At 39.9% G+C, this 20,174-nt stretch overlaps 1 protein-coding gene across 2 annotated transcripts in view; it reads left to right on the plus strand.

The window, feature by feature from the left end:
* Positions 1 to 18,201, plus strand: part of si:dkey-1d7.3 (transmembrane protein 132C) — a 31,762-nt gene extending 13,561 nt beyond the window's left edge. For both annotated transcript variants that reach the window (XM_038734255.1, XM_038734256.1), the window contains 7 exons: positions 523 to 694; positions 4,266 to 4,409; positions 8,860 to 9,068; positions 11,781 to 11,961; positions 12,791 to 12,904; positions 12,988 to 13,179; positions 15,730 to 18,201. In XM_038734255.1, the coding sequence (XP_038590183.1) occupies positions 523 to 694; positions 4,266 to 4,409; positions 8,860 to 9,068; positions 11,781 to 11,961; positions 12,791 to 12,904; positions 12,988 to 13,179; positions 15,730 to 17,232 (2,515 nt within the window). In that variant the 3' untranslated portion in view covers positions 17,233 to 18,201. The remainder of the gene's footprint in view (positions 1 to 522; positions 695 to 4,265; positions 4,410 to 8,859; positions 9,069 to 11,780; positions 11,962 to 12,790; positions 12,905 to 12,987; positions 13,180 to 15,729) is intronic.
* The last annotated feature ends 1,973 nt before the right edge of the window (positions 18,202 to 20,174 follow it).

A 20,174-nucleotide genomic window follows, 5' to 3' on the forward strand; every position in this document is an offset into this window, starting at 1 on the left:
GTATAACCGTTTTGCTCTCTCTACATCTGAATTAATAGTAAATGTGAAACAGCATTGCCTTTATTGACATTACATGCACAGAATGGCAGGCTCTATGTTTTATTAGGAATGCTGTTTGTATTGTTTCAGTGAACATTCAACCCAAAACATAATAGTTTTGATTTTAAAGTGTACGTATGTCTCCAAAAACTATCTGATTGCAATATTTTAAAGCAAGACTATGTCACTTTTAAAAGAAGAAATAGCAAATTCTTGATCCTACAAACGAAACACTGAATGTATAAGCATTAAAACCACCTTTGCTCAACTAAATGCACTCACATATGGCGGCTAATGATAGCTAATGTTAGAAAACTTTAGATAGATTTTGCAGTCAGTTCACTGACTCTTGTTGACTTGTGCCACTGTTATACTATGTTTTAGCATCTTGTGGCCATGTTGGCTGCTGTTCAGCAAAGGTTACCAAGGCCTGCTTTAACTTGTCTAACCATATTGTATTTTAAAAACATTTTCTCTAAACAGGGGTCTTCTGGAAGTTTTACAACTGGACTTTGTTCCAAAAGATGTTTCGGAGCAGGCTGAGAGTCAGATGATCTCCTGGCGTCTGGAGTTGATGGGGAACATCAAGGATGTGGGCATAATGCGGATATATACAACTCAGCGAGACTATGTAGGGTTGGCACCTCTGGTCATGGTGAGGATGATGTCTTTATTCATTTCTCTGCTGTTCAAAATGTGGACTTTATAGTTCATATTTCTGCTTCTTAAAATTACATTACACATAGAAGCACTGCATTCACCCCTACAGTTAATTGTTGCTTTTGAAATTAACATCATATCAGCTAGTCACTTTTGTTACCGATCAATTTTTTTATTCAGTTTTTCTTCCATGTCAAATTATTATAGGTCTGCAAAGCAGAGTTTGATAAGATTCAAATCACCTGTTTGCAAAAGACACAATGTGATTGCAGTATTATCTATGATATATTAATACTGTTTTTTATGTTTTGACTAATTTCCTGCTGCTATGTATACTCATCTCAAAAACCTTTTATTATGAGACGACCATCAGAAATTACAAGGTAGATGCATGTCTGTCTTTGACAGGAGATTCAGTATGCTATTTCATGGTACAATAGTCAACATGAATCAAACAAACATTGGGGAGCTTCATGTTTCATCTCAGTTACAAGATTCAGATGAGGGGTTAAAGAACTTTTTTCTTCGGTTAACAGTGGAGTGAATAGATTTATTTTAGCTCTAGGAGGCTGTGTCTCTTTTCCCTTAAAATGAAATTAGTGTAGCTTTATATTTATAGCAGAACAAATTTCTGTTCCATATGTGAAGCACCCCACCACTACAGATGTAAATAAATAAAAGCCGCACAGCAGTAGAACATTTACATTTATTACAATCATTATTGAAGGAAAGTGAAGGAAAGGCAACGTGGCTCTTGCCTCACAGCCAAAAAGGGTGTGTGTTTGATTTTCGGACCTTTCTGTGTGTGGTTTGCATGTTCTTCCCATGAAAACAAAGTGTTCATCTCCTTTTCATATAATCCTATAAATGATTTAGCACTTAGACTCACTGAATGAACAAGTAAATGAAGCACTGACTGAACGAACAATACCAGGGCTTACCACAGGGTGTAAATATAACGCTGTTTTCAGAAAAGAAGCAGATTTAAAACAGCTGAACTACTTGAACCAGATTATAGCAGAGCTTGCAGAAACATCGGACGTCAAGATCTCACTGTGTGGCGCTGCCAACGCCACAGAGCGCCGATATTGCTTTCTGATTTTGTGCTACCCCTGATCCAGTGGCTTATGTTTGGGTCAGTGTCGCAGTCTGAACTAGATCATGTCCTTTTGGAATTGCGGTCAGCAGCTGTCAAGCCGACAGAGGTCAGAATATGAAGCTGCCTCGGAACATCTGCCGAGTGTTCAGGAGGAAAAAATTAAAACTGATGGACCAGGGCTTCTTACACACACACACACACTGCCACTACCTATAATAGATTAACCAGACTTTATCAGAGATCTTATGAACTGGGAAGTAGTTGTAAATCCATGTTGGAAGAGGACTTAAAGTGTAAAAATAAAACCACATCAGGCTTGATGACAACTTGTGGGATGTATAAGAGCTAAGCTGCTGCTAAGCAAAGATGTAAAGTACAAAGTGGCAAAATGTGTTGGAAGATTAGAAATGAAATCAGGCTTAGATGTTTGAGTGGTGATACTGTATGGCCAATATAATACAGTAGATGACTTATTTTCATCCAGGTGTGTGAATTTGTGACATACAGACATGTACTGGATTATCATCACAGAGATATTATATATTTTTTTAGCACATCTGTCCAGTTTCTGCGTGAGTGTTGCATCAGTGTGATTTAAACGAAGCAAGTTTGTGAGCCCGCAAGTGTTTTAATCCCTGTGAGTCTTGCTAACACCCTCTGCCTGTCATCCCTGACCAAATACAAATAGTAATGATTGTACTCTATAATGCATTAGTCTAGCAGGATATTCAGACAACTTTCTCATGTAAGGCATAAAGCCTGCCTTCTTTCTATATATTTTCAACCTTACAATAAAGGGCTAGTAGATTAGAGCAAATCTGCTTTGTTTTGTACTTACCCAGAGCAAACTTGATAATGTTGGATTTTTTTTTCTCTGCGTGCAGTTTGAAGTTATACTGAACATGTTGAATGATAAAATCAAGTTCAACTTAACCTAAAGCTTAGTTCAATAACTACCACCCTGTGGCACTCACCCCCACTCTGATGAAGTGCTCTGAGAAACAGGTTCTTCAGCACATAAAGAACAACATCCCAGCCAGCCTGGATCCTTACCATTTTGCATTCAGAACCAACAGATCCACAGAGGATACCATCTCCACTGCCCTCCACTCAGCCCTTGCACACCTAGAGAAAAACAAGACCTACATCAGAATGCTGTTTGTAGATTTCAGCTCAGCATTCAACACAATCTCCCCCATGAAACTTATCAGCAAACTCAGCACTCTGGGTTTAAATACAACACTCTGCAACTGGATATTGGACTTCCTCACAAAAAGACCCCAGTCAGTTCGGATTGGCGAACACACCTCCTCCACTTTAGTGCTCAACACTGGAGCCCCCCAGGGCTGTGTGCTCAGCCCCCTCCTGTTAATGCTGTACACTCACGAATGCATACCCCGACATGGAGAGAACTCTGTTGTGAAGTTTGTGGATGACACTACCATCATTGGCCGGATTTCAAACAACGATGAGATCTCATAACTGCTCACAAGATCAGTGGTGCCCATCTCCCGAGCATCAGTGATATCGGTGAGGTGAGGTGCCTACTCAGAGCCCAAAGGATACTAATGGACAGTACCCACCCAGCCACAGCCTGTTCACCCTGCTGCCTTCTGGGAAGAGATATAGAAGTTTCAGCTGCCACACCACCAGACTGCAGAGCAGCTTTCCCCCCCAAGCTATCAGACTCTTAAACTCTAATTCAACCTCAGCACTGCTCCATTGATTATAGTTTATTTCTGTTTACCAATTTTTATAATTGATTTTGCATTGATGTATATTGTCTGCTATGTAGCAGAAGGGAGTTACAAAACTCAATTTCACTCTATAACTTGTTATATTGTGACAATAAACCTACCAACCTACTGACCTCTATGGGATCAGGTAGCAGCTCCTCTATAATACACCTTATTCAGCATCAAGGGAACCTAGCATCCAAAATTTCATTCAACAATATATTATTGTTTGGAACTAGCCTATTTTATCTGTTGCTTTGGCTGCTGTGGTGTTTGATTATCTCAATTCCTTGTTATTTTTGACAGTACAGCATGTGCTGTAGTTAGAGTAGATGTTCATCTTTCAAGTTTAATTCATTTTTAACCAGCCCCGAGGTTGTACTGCATAGTCTGGACTCAAACATGCTAACAAGGAGGCTAAAACCCATGGGTGCTATTATCATGTGCTATCATTAGGCGCTAGTGCTTCTCTTAAGGCGTCTCTTAAGGCATCGGGGAGTTGAGGTTTACTTATTGCACAGCCTTGCTGGATATCATTACTCTTTACTTATCTTTCATCTGATATCCAGCTATTAAGACAAGCTAGGCTATCTCACTTTTGACCTATATACACTACACAATAAAAACGCATCCACATGTTTTAGTTATCCCAAAATAACTATTGAGTAAAATTGTCGCACTGTACCTTACACAGAATACTAACCAGCTCTTGATCTGCGCTTTCTGCACAGAACACTGATATTTTGAATACTGCGGTGCTGACGGGCAAAATGGTGTCTGTCCCTGTAAAGACTCTGGCTGTGGAGGCTGATGGCTCAGTCACTGATGTGACCAACTACACCAGCTGTAGGTCTACAGATGAGGATGTACTGAAGGTAAGCCATTACAACCACAAGCTTGGATCAACTTGGATTGAGATGCTTACACAAACATTTCCATGTTGCTTGAAATAACACATAGGAAGTATTTTGCTAGATATTGCATTTGTAATCAGGAATAAACCTTTTTTTTTTGCACTGCCAGAATTGTGATGTAACTCTCCAGTGTATCTTGCAGATATTACATTACAGTGGAATACGTTTCATAGTTATCTCAACAGGTCCAACTCTGGTCTGTGTGTGTGTGTGTGTGTGTTTGTGTGTGTGTGTCAAAGCATCGTGGATGAAAGCAGACTCTTCCATATGGCATTAGAGACTGAGCTCATGATCCCATCACTCAGTCCATAAGCACAGTGATTTGACCTTTGTGTAATGGATCCATGTTAGTGGGACAGCAGGAACTGAGAGAGAGAGACAGATAAGAGAATAGAGAAGACGAAAATAAATGTTGTTATTTTCCAGTAACTAAGTAAGTAAAGTTTATTTCTAGAGCACATTTAAACACAGCTTAAGCTGACCAAAGTGCTGTACAAAAGAACAATCAACAAAAATATGAAGTAAAAAGAGAAATAACAATGAGAACAATAAAACAATTTTTTATCTTCAGAAAAGATTTAAAAACAAAGATGCAGGGAGCACATCTAATACTTAACAGCAATTGGTTCCACCATCATGGAGCAGCAACTGTAAAGGCTCTGTCACCTTTTAGTTTTAGTCGTGACTGTGGGACAAAGAAGAGAGATTTGTTGTCAGATGTGTTGCCAGAGAGATAGGAGCTGAGGGCCAGTGAATAAGGTCTGTGATATAAAATGCGGCCTGACCATTAAGAGCCTTGAAAGCAATCAGCAAGGTCTAATTCTAAAACAGGGGGGTGAATGAAGGGAGGAGAGGACTGGGGTGATGTGTGTACACTTTTTTAAAGAATTTTTCTGGCATTTCCACATTATTTGATGGTGATAGTAGAGAAAGACAGGTTCTTAACTAATCATGAGTATTCTTAACTGATTTTGAGTATTTCAAGACAGGGCTTATAATCAAACACCCAGGAGAGGCTGTATGGAATCCCTAGATTTTAGTGGGAGGTACAGCAGTGAATCATCAGCATAGAAGTGCTAGGAGATGTTATACTTCCTAATAGATGGAGGGTTGTTATTACCTAAAGTTATTCTCTTGACTTGGCATCAGTACACACAAAAGCATGGCAGGATAATGGCATAAGCCATCAACTGAGTCATGACTGGCTCACTCGGTAGAGCACACGCACCGTGTAACAGGGCTATGTGTCCTTATCACAGCAGTCCGGGTTTAAATCTGACCGAAGGCTCATTTGCTGTATGTCTTTCCCTCTCTGTCCAAACATTTCCTGTATGTCTTCACCTGTACTATCCTCAAGCTGTTTCACTGCTGTGGAGGGCTTTGAACCCTGATTGAAATAGATCAAGGATCTTGTTGGTATTCAGAAATGGTTGCAGTTGCGACCTGACAATTTTCTCCATTATTTTTGAAACAAATGCTAATTTAGAGATGGGCCAATTGATATTTAAACATTTGACATCATGGTTATGATTTTTAACTGAGGCTGGACAACTGTGTGTTTAAAACATGCGGGGACAATGCCAGTGGCTAAGCTACAATTAATAACAACTTGAATGCTAGGGCTAACCATATCAAAAGTATCCTTTATGATATGGGAAGGCATAGCAAAACCAAAAAATGGCTGACTCGCCATTACCAGTCCATGTCTCTGTGTAAAAATAGAAAATCCAAATCATAGGAGGTGAAGAAGTCTTATTAGACACAGACCTAGAGTTAACTAGGGCTATTTTCACCTTAAAGCAAATCACCAGTTGCCGTGACTGTTGAGCGTATTCCAGTGTCATTAGACAACACGGCAACCACTGGCCTTAAGGTAGTGTGTTTAATTGCAGTAAGTTTAAGCGAGTGAGAAGAGCCAAAGAGAAGGCGACTTTGTTTGCAGTGATTTTCTGTATCAGTAGAGGAACTTAATCCAGTTATTATTGTGTCTCTGAATGCTTTCTTACGCTGCCACCAGTCACTGACCCCTCTTAGAGCAATGCTACCGAGCAGATGAAGTTAAAGCTTAAAGCCACCAACTTTTATACTGTAACTGCCACAAGGGTGAATCTAAGTTTCAAAAACTGTGTAGTTGTACATTTGATCCCTTTGAAGTAGCATTTATTGATTTTCTTGGCCACTTGGGAGCAGCTGAACAAGCTGACACTGACATGTTATCACATTATAAAGTTGTTATTGAGAACAAGCAGACAGTTGCCGTTTAACACATTCAGACAACGCAGTGCAATGGTATGACCCCTTGGTGAATTTCAGTTTAATTCACTCTAATAATTAATTCACTCTTTTTAGCTCTGATTTGGTCTCTACCAACATCTGAAGGCAATACCTGGCTCTTTAGCTGCTAAATTTATATTTACAGAATTTCATTCTGCAACACAGAGCTGCACAATGAAATGAAAGTTGTAGCTTCTTTCACACTACTCATATAGAACATATACAAATATTTGAAATTAGAATAGAATAAGAAAATATATATATCTACAGTTGCTTATAGCTGGAATAGCCGGAATAACCCTACCGTTACTTATATGTATACATAAAAAGGTAGTAGTATTGTAATGTGCAAAACCAGCATAACAGAAAATTCAATGTCATCCAGCAAGATGAACAGGCTGTGGCTGGGTGGGTACTGTCTTTTTAGCATCCTTTGTGCTCTGCACAGACACCTCACCTCTCCAATATCACTGATGCTCGGTAGATGGGTACAAAGAGGAGTTTCATAGAGGAGGGGGACAGCAGAGTCGGGTGGTTTGTTACTTTTGCACTACACATAGTTCTTTGACCTATGATTTAATCTATTTATTAGTCCACCTTTTAAATTCATGTATACTTTACATTTTTAATGACCATTTAAAGTTTGGGTTTTTAGACATTCATTCAGCAATTGGCATCTATTCATTTCTGTCAGTAGACTCCTGAAAGTTTCTTTAGTTGGGTAATAGACCTATGCCACATGTTCAAGATACTATGCTCCTCATTTATTTTGATGGTTTGAAAACATTATACTTGAGCACTTTATCTGGACTGTAAATGGAAAGCGTGTTTTCTCTTATACGGAAATTAACAACGATATGATTTGATGATATGATGTTTTTATAAAGTACACAATCAAAGCAAAGTTTTACTAGTCTGCTTATAGATTTTCATATTGAAAAGAAATTAATGGATAACAATGGAGGGCTGTATTAGTAGATAAAACATTCAAATTTCTAAAACAGCAGGATGGTTACTGTTGATACTTAATGGGCTTAAACATGCAAAACCGCTTGTACTGGTATTTTAAGATACAACATTCTTAATCTGCTGTAGGCCCACAACTGCGCATGTAGACAGGACTGCTAAAATATGGCCCAAGGAAAGACAAAAAATGCAGGATAAAGAATTACTTTAAAAGGTCAAGTTGTGATGTTTTTTTATCAACATCTCATCACAGAGCTAAAAAAATCCAACATGAATTAAGTTTATTTTCCTCTCCATTAACTACAGTACATGTAGTTGTGTTGGAGAGCTGCACAAGACATCAGAGATTTTGAACTGGTCCCTCAACTTTGTCACAGGAGTTCAAGTTGACTTACCTCGGAAGTCATTCCTCCCTCTGCTTTTTCCTCACTTTTTCCGCTTCCCCTTTACACCTTCCTCTCTCCAGTGCTGCACTGTATATTCTCCAGTCTAGTGCCCTCCAATTACCTCTCTGGAGCCACTGGTTTGTTAAGATAAGTGAGGCAGCAGTGGAGATAGGCCTCCAATCTTAAATAAAACACACCAACTGCTGTGTCCCACCTCATTGCTCGCGGTGGGGACTGCAATGCTCCCACCTACAGTAAAGCAGTACAGGAAGAGTTGTAAGGCAGAGCTAATTTATATTCAGTAACAGCTTCATAGAGACCACAGTCGTGAATTTACATGACATAAACAGAAACATTGTGTGATTCCCTGGCCAGACTTTGGAAGTACTGCGAAATTGATAAAATGTGTGTGTCTGTGTGGTTTTAGCTTATTTGTATTGGCGCCTCTGTTCCCGCATCTCCTCTCTTTTCCAGTTCTTACTAAAACTTTCTTATTCATTTTCCATGGGGCTTTACACTGACAAACCTCCACTAGTGCATGTCTGGAGAAAGTTGAATCCAAATCACTAGACAACAGTTCAGTCCCAACTCTAGTCCAGTGATTCTGAAGCGATTCTGAACTTTTTAAAATCCCCTTTTTGCCCAATATCAAGATATTTAAAGTTACATGCTGGCAGAAAGAAAGGAACACCATCTAACCCAAGTTTTTGGGCCAGATTCAAACCCATAACATTGCCCATGCACCCTCATTCACTTTTCCTTTCTTTCTTGTCTATCTTGTTCAGGTGTCAGAGCGATGTGAATATGTGTTTGTCAATGGGAAGGAGACTAGAGGAAAGAGCAGGGTGATGCTCAACTTCACTTATGGTTTCCTGAGTGCTCAGCTGGAGATGAGTGTATGGATGCCCCGTCTGCCTTTGCTAATAAATGTGGCTGACCCCGAGCTCAGCCAGATTAAAGGCTGGAGGGTCCCTGTTACTACTGGCAACAGGAGGTAAGACTGGACCAGTTCTGTGTCAAAAAGTTCTGCTGTTGCTAGCGGGATGTATATTGATTCTGAGAGTACAATTGAACAACAACAACAATGCACATCCTAGTGCCCAATTGGATGGGTGTTGGATAACAAAATATCTATCAGTGTGGGAACAGATAAAGCTGCTAAACCCCAAGAATTTTAATAGCTGTGATGTTGCGAGCACAAGGCTGTTCCTCAGATTTCTTGAAGTCAGAGGTTTGTTGAGCTATTAAAACCCTTTTAACAGGAGCTACTTGGTGTGTGGATCTATCTGTTTCAACTGCTTGATTCTGATGGTACCATGTAGAAAACATCATAGTTAAAAGCAAATGTGGTACAAAGTAATTTTAATTCCTAAACTTTGTGTTTCCAGTCCTTAACAAGCCATTATGGAACAGCAGTAACATTATGCTAACTTCCACTATCAATGACAAATAGCTAATATTAGACATGGCTGAATGTTTTATTGATTTTAAAAGACAACATTCATGCTAATAATAATGATATAATGATTTTGTTGCCACACTGACTGTGATGAGGGCTCACTGATGTCTGCAATGTTAACCACTTACAGTAACTCTTAGCTAACATTAGGCTAAGCTATAGCTGACCAAAGAACATTAATGCTACTAGCCTAAGCCATTTACTGTTCTTTGTGAAGCCAAGCATTTAAAAATGTGGAAGTTGTTTTGTGTATATGTGATTCTTGTGTCTCTTTCTGAGCAGAATGTTTTTAATGTTTCCGTTCTTTCTTGCAATAATCTGGGGTATCTGCGGTTTTAGTGCTGGTGCACACAGATAAGAATCATCCCTTGCTATCAGATCACATTCAAGTTTATTGATTGTCAGTCAAATGTGGATTAGGCTGTATGGCAATTTTTGAGTCTGTCGTTAGGTGGTGTTGATTTGGATTACAGCATATTGAGACGGTGTGTTTCTAATATCCATTTGTATACTGTTTTAGTTGGCAGTTCCAAAAACATCACGTGTGTGTTTGGTGTATTAGTGGGTGGGGCACTGTAGAGGCAACACAGTTACCCCGGAGATAAAGGTTAGTGGAGTTTCACTCAATACTTACAGTAAAGTCATTATTTTTCACTCAATACAAATGATGATGGCCAACTGATGGTCTGTTTTCTCCAGGGTAAAAACTCTTTGGGGCTTTAATTTTCCAAAAAGTTCAATACTCAGGACTGGAAACAAACGAGGTCAGAAATGTGAAATCTCTAATGGTGATTGTAATGGCCAGGCTCATGATGAAAAAAGGAGGGCAGAAAGAACAGTATTAATAACCTCCATGACTTTGACAAAAGGATTGAGGAATGAGTTAGTTTTCTGTCTGGTGGAGTCACACTTCTTTAATTCAAGCAGCATCTCTATGGCATGTTAAGCTCGGACCTTAGGCTATATAATAATGATGTTTATTTGGACTGTAGCTCTTGACAGTGGCTTTCTGCCTGCAGTGTTAAAGCATATCCACCAGCCCTCCAGCACACCTGTGGTGCAGTGCGTGGCAGACCAGCTGTGCTTATGATAATTATATGATCATTGCTGAGGGGTTTCAGGATGGTTTTCAGCTTAACCTCTATCAACCACAAACAAACCAGTCAGCCGTGGGATCCTGGTTAATTTAACTTAAATTCAGTTGGAAGGAAAGGTCACACAGCAATTGTTTTGTGCCTCTACAGCATCAACAACTACACTGCTGTTCTCAAATATTATTCTTGAGTTTATTGTTAGAAGTGACATTTAGGAGTTCATCTGACTGATTAACTGCATGATTTTGTAGTGTCATCACCAATTAAAATGAGGTGATCAACACTCATAATGTTTTTGTGATTGAGTCTCAGTGCATTTTACTCAATAATTCAGCCATTTGGTTGCAGCTTGGTTAAAAAATGCATTTAGAGTTACTACTACCCAGAACTTTTTGCAGCAGATTCATATCACACAGAATTTTGTTATACTTGTGTTAAACAGTGAAAATATCTACATATCTGTAAGTAACTGTGTAGTGCAATGTTTAGTTTATTAAATGTATTTATATCAGGGACCGTGTAAAAAAATATGATGTGTATCAGATACAAAGTAATTTCCATCTGTAGTCCCTCCTATTTGTCAAATAACACATTATTTATAATTTTGTCCCTAAATAAATTCTTATTTGCTGTCTTGAAGAAGATCGGTACCACTTTCATGCTTGGACACTAAATATAAAGTGTGTCTATGAAATACAGTCAGCCGGCGGTTAGTATAGCTGGCCTTAGCATAAACACAAAACGGAAAAACAGGTGTATGCAGGTTATGTGCTAGGCTATTTCTTAGAATCTCTGTGCCTTGCCAAGAAATAATTCAGCAAACAATCTTCGTAAAAACTAAATTTGTACTTTGGTTTTTGTATGGTTGAACAAAGGATATATAATATGTTAATTAGTGAGCTTTAGAGGTGCCTGAAGTTGAATTTTGTTATCCTTGGACAGAGCCAGGCTATCTGTTGCTACCTGCTTTCAGTATTTATGCTAAGCTAACCACTTCATGACTGAAGCTTCATATTTAGCATACAGGCATGAACATGATATCAGTCTTTTCATTTAACTTTCTACAGAGAAAGTAAAAAATATTGTTTTGTAAACTATTCTTTTGAACTGTACAGTATGTGACTTACTGTGTATCATTACCTTTGTGTGTCAGGTCAACATGGGACAGTGAGGAAGAGGAGGATATGAGGAAGGGCAGGGGTTGCATGCTGCAGTACCAGCATTCTACACTCAGGGTGCTAACACACTTCATAGCCCAGGCTGACGCTGAGGTGCTGCCTGATCCGCTAACGGGGGCAGAGCCTGTAGAGTACTTTCTGGGTCCTGACTGGCAGGTAAAAAAGATCCATTATCTTCAGCTATCATAAGAATGTAATAAGCATGGCAAAACAGTTCATTGGCCTACCTACACCTACCTACCTACCTGCCTACCTGTGCGCACTCTACTCATGTACTCACTGCACATGAAAATGGGTTTTGGGTGAGTGGCTTTGGAAGGATGATTAATTTTATTTAGGATGGATGATTAATTATTTATTTATTCATTACCTACTAGCTTTAAATTTGTCAGACAGTAAATAGAAGTTTTATGTTTTACAATTTACAACAGCTAGCTAGACACTAAATTAGTGGAACAATAATATCATATATTATTACAGAAAAATGTCACACAATTAAAGGTCTTTTCACTGCGCTTCCCATGCAAAAAGACAGGCAGACCAGTGCTCCAGGAGTAAACACTAAAACACTAAACGCTCTTTGCGTGGTAACCATGGAAATGAGTTCTGTGCACATCTGTATGCCTGCCGGTATAACTGTATTTTCTTTATAGACTAGTTTAAGTTAAAACTATACCGAATGTTACCTGATACATCTAGTCTTGCGCTGATAGGCTGCCATACACAAGCCCTCCTGTTTATGTCATGTATTATTTATGTTATATAAAAAATATAACTGTTTAGAAAACCGGCTGGTGGGTGTGCGCATTAGACAAGCACGACCATGACAGTTTCATGGGATTTTGCCCGTTTGCCGCTTGCCTGTCAGATTACCTGCATCTCCCTACCTGCCCACTTGCCTCTTATTGTAAATGAATTACTAGGGGCTTCTGTTGCTTTCCATCTGAAAGGAACGTAAAATTATTTTCTCTCTTTTGATTGACAGGTGGATGTGACCAATCTTGTACGCTATTCTCTAAAGGTGATAGATCTTGATGTAGCCAGGGTGCAGGATGGGGTGGTGCTGCAGGGACGTGCTGTGGGCACCACTACTGTGCAGGTGAGACATGATGTGTGTGTGGTTTTAGCAGTTGCTGTGCATGCTTTAATCATGTAAATCCACCTGCGGTTTTATTGTTGCAGGTGCTGTCTCCTCTGACGTCATCGGTCCTGGCTGAGAGGAGCATCAGGGTGGTGGATGACAAAGTGAGTGTGACTGAGCTGGGGGTGCAGTTGGTTTCTGGACTCTCTCTGTCCCTACAGCTCAGCCCAGGGAGCAACAGGGCCATTGTCGCCACGGCAACCACTCGGGAGACGATCACGCAGCTCAAACAGGTAAGTAACTGGAAAATTGTAACACACAAAGCATAAAAGTGTGAGCCACGGCTCAGCTGTTCGTGATGGTACTTGTCTCTTTTTATGCCTGTTAGTTTTACAGTTACTCATTTTTAGCCATATAACTTGTGAAGGACCATTCAACAGAAGGGGAAAATTAAATGGGACAAGAAATAAACAAAAGCAGTAAATTATAAATTATAAATTAAATGTGAGATTATAAAAGTGTCTTCACCTTGACAACACCTCTCAGTGTCAACCCCATGGACAAGGTTTCATCAGAGAGCTTTAGGCTATGTTTAAATATCAAAGTGTTTTTGTCTGTACTGGGTGATTATTTATTGGCTTTTTAACACATAAGCTATTTCCCTTGTAGTGTACTGCTGCCATTGTGGCTATGCTTTTGAATAGTCTGAAACAGTCCTTTTTTCTTTAAACGTTTATTACGCACGCCCGCTTGAAACAGTCACAGATGCATGTAAAATAAAGCAGCAGCATACATAACATCATAGACATCATCCTCAAAGACCTGCATTTTAAGACCAACATGCTTCTTGTCCTGTTAGCAATATGTGTAGCTAATAAGTTTGATTTTCCCACATGCAAATCAAACCTTGTAAGTAACATCTAATCTTAGTGTTTAGATTTAGGATTTAGCAGTTATTTTATAGTCTGGTTGAAGCCAGAGGAATTGCCTACATTGCAGGTATAGTTAATCTCTTTTAATTGATTATTTGATTGGATTTATTTAAATTTTGATTTAATTTGCTTAGATCTTAAATCTATTGCATTATATACATATGCCTGGAGAGTACAGTTTTAGGGCCAACTTGACCAGCGGGGAGACAACCGCCTTAATTCAATGTTAGACATACATGTTTGGCAAGACATCTGTAGGGGCCGAATAGTTGGAAGTCACTACATTCAATGAAACATTTTATTTCATATATCAGGGTACAATGGATACAAGTAATAGAAAGTGATCATGCAAGGAATTTAATTATTTTGAATTGAAAGGGGAAAATATCTTGTCCCTGTTGTTCTGAAAGGTGGTTGGAAGAAACTCCGCCTTGGTTAGGTGGCGGTGGAAAATTTGGTGCATGACAGGGATTTGTATCTGGACAGAGAGACAGGGGAGATAAGTGGCATCATCAATGTAGGAAATAGTATCTAGAGATCTGTAGAGGAGTCATGGCTTATCTCCAAGAAAAACAATTTCTTCTCATGATTGGACTAAGAGAAACTTTGCCCTCTAGTGTTATTTTGTTTGGTATGACATACATATTAAATCTAAAATATTATATAAATATTAATCTAAAGGTCTCGCTTGGGGAAATTTGGTATTAATCAGCATTGTTAGGTGTGTGAAACAATCCAAATGTGAAAACAGGTCCAGTGTCTCTTGCACCAAGACGGTATTCAACAGCTGACATTTTAAGGACAAAAATCCTAAAAGCAAAAAGACAAATCTCTTATGTTAAGCAATAACCACACTATTCCACAATTATTTAAGTTTTCTCCAGTGATGTTCAGTTGTTACTGCACAGGGAGCAGAAGTAGTAAATGCACCACAAACAATATAATTTAAATGAACTTTATTGTAAAATTACACTTTGCAACTTGCTATGATAAAATAGTGTGCTATTAAACCAAGACATAATGGGCCTCTACAGAGATGATTAGAATGATAAGAATGTCCACAACAGAGCAGATTTACACAACAATGACCTTAAGGATGTAATAATATTTGTGTTTTCTCTTTGCCTCATTGTGTTCACAGCCCCGACCATCATCTACTGGTTACCATGCTGTGTGAGAGAGCGGAAGAGGCAGACAGGGTGCACAGATGATCATTTTAAAAGCTCACTCGCACATTTAGCCATGGCAGCTTGCCCATTTTAAACCAGCTCCCCGACGCAGGCATGGGGCAGCAATTAGGCGGCCCATAGCTGTTGGAGCGACAGCTCACTTTACGTACAGTGCACTGTCACTGTGGCTGGTCGGCCCCTGCCAATAACAAACTATTAGAACCAAGCCAGTGCAGATGACCAGCCAATTGTGTCTGTGATGGCAAGCTGTTAATGTTCTGCTCAGGGCGATTCATAATGTATTCAACCCGGAAATATAGGTTAGGTCAGTGGCTCACATTAGCGAAAGGAAATAGGTCATTGTGTATTAATGTGATTGGATTGACTAATTCTGCTCTTTACGTGACCCATGTCGTTGCACTTTTTCTTTTTTGTTCTTGCGTAAAGGACTTATCATACTGCCCTTATCCACTTTGGTTAAATTATATTTCACGCTATGACTTCATAGTACTATAATCTATGGTACAATGGCACCATACTGAGTGTAATCATCAGGAGATTAGCATAGGCAATTTAGTGTTATTAACAATTCGTAGGAACATAGCTCTCACTAAAGGCAGGGGAATACTGATTTGCTGCGTGTTCTGACCTGCTTTTCTCCATATGAACTCTATATTGCTCATTTTTCATAGTTCACACTGTTCTTTCTGTCTTTCTATCTGTCTTTCTTTCTTTCTTTCAGGAAGCAGTGGTCAGCTGCTGGGTTCAGTTCAGCGATGGCGCAGTCGCTCCACTAGAGCTGTTTGACCGCAGTATCTACTCTTTGACAGTCTCTACCCCAGATGAGGGGGTGGCCACAGTGCGTCGCACCCCGCAGTACACATTTGTAGTAGCACAGGGTGAAGGTGAAGGCCAGGGGGCGCTAGTTAGAGTGGAGCTGAGGATCTGTGAGGAATGCCAGAAGTCCAAGAGGAAGAGCAAGTTGGCAGTGGGCACGGGGCTTCTCAAGATCAACTTCCAGAGTAGCAGCAGATTCGTAGCAGGAGAAGGAGGTGTTGGTGATGCGGTTGGCACTGATGGAAATATAGATTTTGATGGTGGTGCATCAGAAGTGCTGGGTGAGCTTAAAACAACAGTGACTTCACAGAATGCCGGGACAGATATGGATAAATGGTTGTTCAGAAGCACCACCAAGTCCACCAAGGCACTAGCTACCATCTCAGCCACATTTCCAACAAAATATATGCAGCCACATGTTGTGTGGATTGGAAGTACAACCACAGCTACAAGACGTAACACGTATACTGACATTCCCACGACTACCACTACAACTATGAGCAAACAAAGCTTAAATACACCACTGAGCACTACCAGACCTGTAGACGCAGCAGTCGGTTTAGTTAGCGAAGGAGAAGGGCAGAAGAGAAGCTATGGAAACATGCTTGACAACCCCAATTCAGCCGTCAAAAATGACATTCCTAAAGCAGAAGTGACACCCAAGAAGGAGCTTCCTAAATCTAAAACTCCAAAAGTAATTGAGAGTGACCTCATTAGGACATTCAGAGCCATGTCGGACTTGGAAATTGGCATGTATGCCTTGGTGGGGGTCTCCTGTGTAGCTCTCTTGGCTTTTTTGCTCAACTGTGCTTCGTATAACCTCTGTTTCCGGAATCACAAGACCCCCATACAGGCAGGCCTGGCTCCCAATGGGGACCCGAAGGATCACAAGCACGACTGGGTGTGGCTGGGGAGCAACAATCATAGCACTCCCGCACCAGGTGCTCCAGCTCAAGTGTCCACTCTAAAACGTGAGGCTCATTGCCCTCTGGAGTCCCATCATTCCATAGACTCCATTGGCCACCCCACCCTGGAGAGCACCCTGCCCACTGTGAGCACCTCTGCTGTCCCTGAAAGGACTGCCACCCTGGGCCGCAGCAGAAACAGCTCCCAGCAGCAGCAGTTTCAGGGAAAGGCAATCGACCCCATGGCGAACCGTTCAGCCACTTTGCTTGCCAGGCCACATCGCAGTGAGCCACTTCATTCCCCAACCAGTAAGCGGAACCAGGTTCAGTTCACCACCTTCACCACGCTGGACATCAAGCACTTATCTGCACTGAAGAAGAATGGTGTGGACTTAAACTGGGCCAACCAGCAGACACAGCAACACCAGGCCCCTGCTGAGCCCCAGACACCTTTACCTGACATGCCATGGCCTGTGGTCAAAACTCTAGGAGAGCCCCAGTGATTTCATTGGGCTGTGTCTATCTGTGTGTGTGCATCAGTAAGAGAGAGAGAGAGAACAAAAAAGTGTACATACAGAGGATGTTCTGGTGTTGAATGTCTAAAAGAAAATAATCTGGCTTTTTGATAAAAGATGAATCACTTAAGGAGATGTATTTATTGAGATTAGATCAAAAGGATATTTTATATTAATAAAGTGTGTGAAAGCCTGTAAATACATTATATAATGGTGTACCCATGAAGGGCAGCATAAGAGATACTGTGTTAATTTTTTAAAGATCCAAAGCGATTAGCATGATTTTATCCTCTGTCTTGTATTTGAAAAAGATGTGCTCTCCAGATCAGATGTTGTAAATATACATATATCTATTCTATTACTTATTTCTACATTTTGAACTCAAAACAAATAAATTTTCATCTCTTTTTGCTTTTGTACAATTCTGTTGCCCCCGTGGAAACCGCTCCAGATATTGTTAGCTGACAGTGTAAATGCAGTACGGGAAGGATTATTTGTTGTAAGTAAATCTATTCTTTTCCAGCCTTTTGTACTTGATTTCTAGGATTCCTCCAGAGAATACCTGAAGAGTCTGTGCAATTTGTCAGAGAATATGCAACATTTATCAAGTTATTTTGAGCAATCTGTCACTGTAGTTTTCAGCGGATATTTATTCAAATCAAATGCATGCTATGCAAATATAGTCTGTGCAGAGTTTGAAGTGGACATTGTTTCTGAATTTTTTAGCAAAGTTACCTTGGGCTTAAGGCTTCTCTTGGGGACCTGGTTCTACTATGTGTAAAAATGTCTAATCTCAGTCTCTTCACACAGAGGAATACATATTCAACTCTAAGATTTTTCATGTGTGAATGAAAAATGATGATGCCTTTTTCTATGTAGCGTCCTCATATTTATAAACCAAAATGTGATGTGTATTTCCTGTGAGATCCTGTCAATAAAGAATAAATGGATACATTTGTTAGAGTTGAGATTCAATTTAATTCAATCATTGTTTTTAAAGCCCTTAAAATAGTAGAGTATCATTCATTGGAAAGCACTATGAATGGTTTGGATTATAGGCTAAAGCTCTCTGCTATGAATCAGTGGGATTTAATTATGTTTAATCACTACTGAATGTGATTTAAGGCTGATGTCATTCAGCAAAATGTCATACTGACAGCATCGTATTTGATGTGCCTGCCAATATTGGGATTCTGTGCTGCTGCACAAAACTCAGAGTAAGAGGAAAAATGATTCTCTTTTTATGTTTTGTGACAGTGTCCCCAAAGAATTACAGGTATTTTATCAATGTTGGGGCTTGTATATGATAATTCATGGCTCATTTGTCTCTTTCTCTCCATCCTCCTTCCTGTGTCTCTGAGGTGACCACGGCTACACTTCTCAAAATTACATTCTAGGAGCTGTGATGCATAAACAGCGTCCCGAGCTTAAAGGAGCCCAGATAATCTGATGCCCTGCACCTCAGGAATTGCCATGCATGCATTGGCAATATGACAGCAAGCATCGTCACTCCCTGCTGCACAACAGCATCGGGTGGATTTAGAGTGTTGATAAAAGCAATTTTAATAACTTTCTCCAAAATTCTCTACCTAGAGGCCCAGCATTTTTTTTTGTATGTGTATAAACTCTCTCCCCTTTCCAGTCGATTTATCTGTCCAGCAGCGGCAGGAAAAGTAAACAAACTCCTCCCTGAGATAAGCTGTGATTCAAAGCTCTTCTCTGCAGTGCATCACATCCCAGCATCTTTGATTGCGGACCTGCTGTATCATACAGGATGTAGAATTCAGAACTCAAAAGTTCTGACACAGTAATGATTAAGATATAAAAGTTGCATGACAACAATGGAGTAACAGAGTCAATGCACTTTTCCACTGAATTCCTGCAGACTTTTGGACCCTCTGACATTCTTTTCACTCAGTTTCATCCCTTGATCTCCTACATATAAACTGAACACCATTTAAATGCTCTATGATGTCTCTCTCTCTCTCTCTCCATATATCACAGTTCTGGGAGGGCAATACAGTTAATTATACTCATCATACAAGCTTTGGCTGCAATAGGAGGTTGTCTTGAGTGGTTGGAAAACAGCACAATGAAGTATAATACCAGTTACTATCTTTTGGCAATTCCATTGAATCTACAGATATAGCAGTCAAGGCTACATTGCATTTAATAAAGTATGTACTGTAAATCTGTGTGAGTTTGTCTTGCAAACAACAAGACAAGAGTAGAGTCCCTCCGTATCATTACAGCAGGATCTCTAATCTGGAGCATCAGCTTCCCTATTGACAGATTTAAGGGATTGGGGTCATTGTGTTGGAGGATTAGTGTGTATTAGTGGACCCTCTCCATGGCACACTCATGATAATGTAGGCCAAAATGTACAAGGTCACTTATTTCACAACGCTGCTTCCCCATGCTGGACACAGATGGAGGCAGGTGTTTATAGGAAGGTGTAACTGCAAATGGAAAAACCTACTTGTGAAAATGTACTGTAGTTTAGATGATATATACAGCTCTTTTATGGTCTGTTTAAGTGAATAAAAGTACTGTAACTTGATTTTAAAAAGGGAACATAACAAAACAGATGACAAACAGGCATGACAAAGATAGAGAAAAGAAGACAGGCACACACAGAAGTCAGACCTGAGATGAATAAGGAGATGAAAGAGGTAACTCTCATATCACAGGTGTAGGGGAACTTAGACTGTATGGCAGCTCATTAAAGCAAAGCACCTCATGCTTCCCCGCTACACTCGTTGCTGTCATTGCTTGTCAGCACAGTGTCAGTGCTTGGTGTGCATCATAAGATAATGTCAGCAATTTTACAAAGAAAAAGACAAAAGGCAGAGGAGAAGTTCTTTGAGTTAATGAGACAGATTGAAAGAAACAGCTTTGTTGGAGCAGAAGAAGGGACATACTTAATTGAC

The sequence above is a fragment of the Micropterus salmoides genome, unplaced genomic scaffold (genome assembly GCF_014851395.1).
Source record: "Micropterus salmoides isolate LMB-PRFRI ecotype aquatic unplaced genomic scaffold, ASM1485139v1 Ms_hic_scaffold_20, whole genome shotgun sequence".
Lineage (NCBI taxonomy): Eukaryota > Metazoa > Chordata > Actinopteri > Centrarchiformes > Centrarchidae > Micropterus > Micropterus salmoides.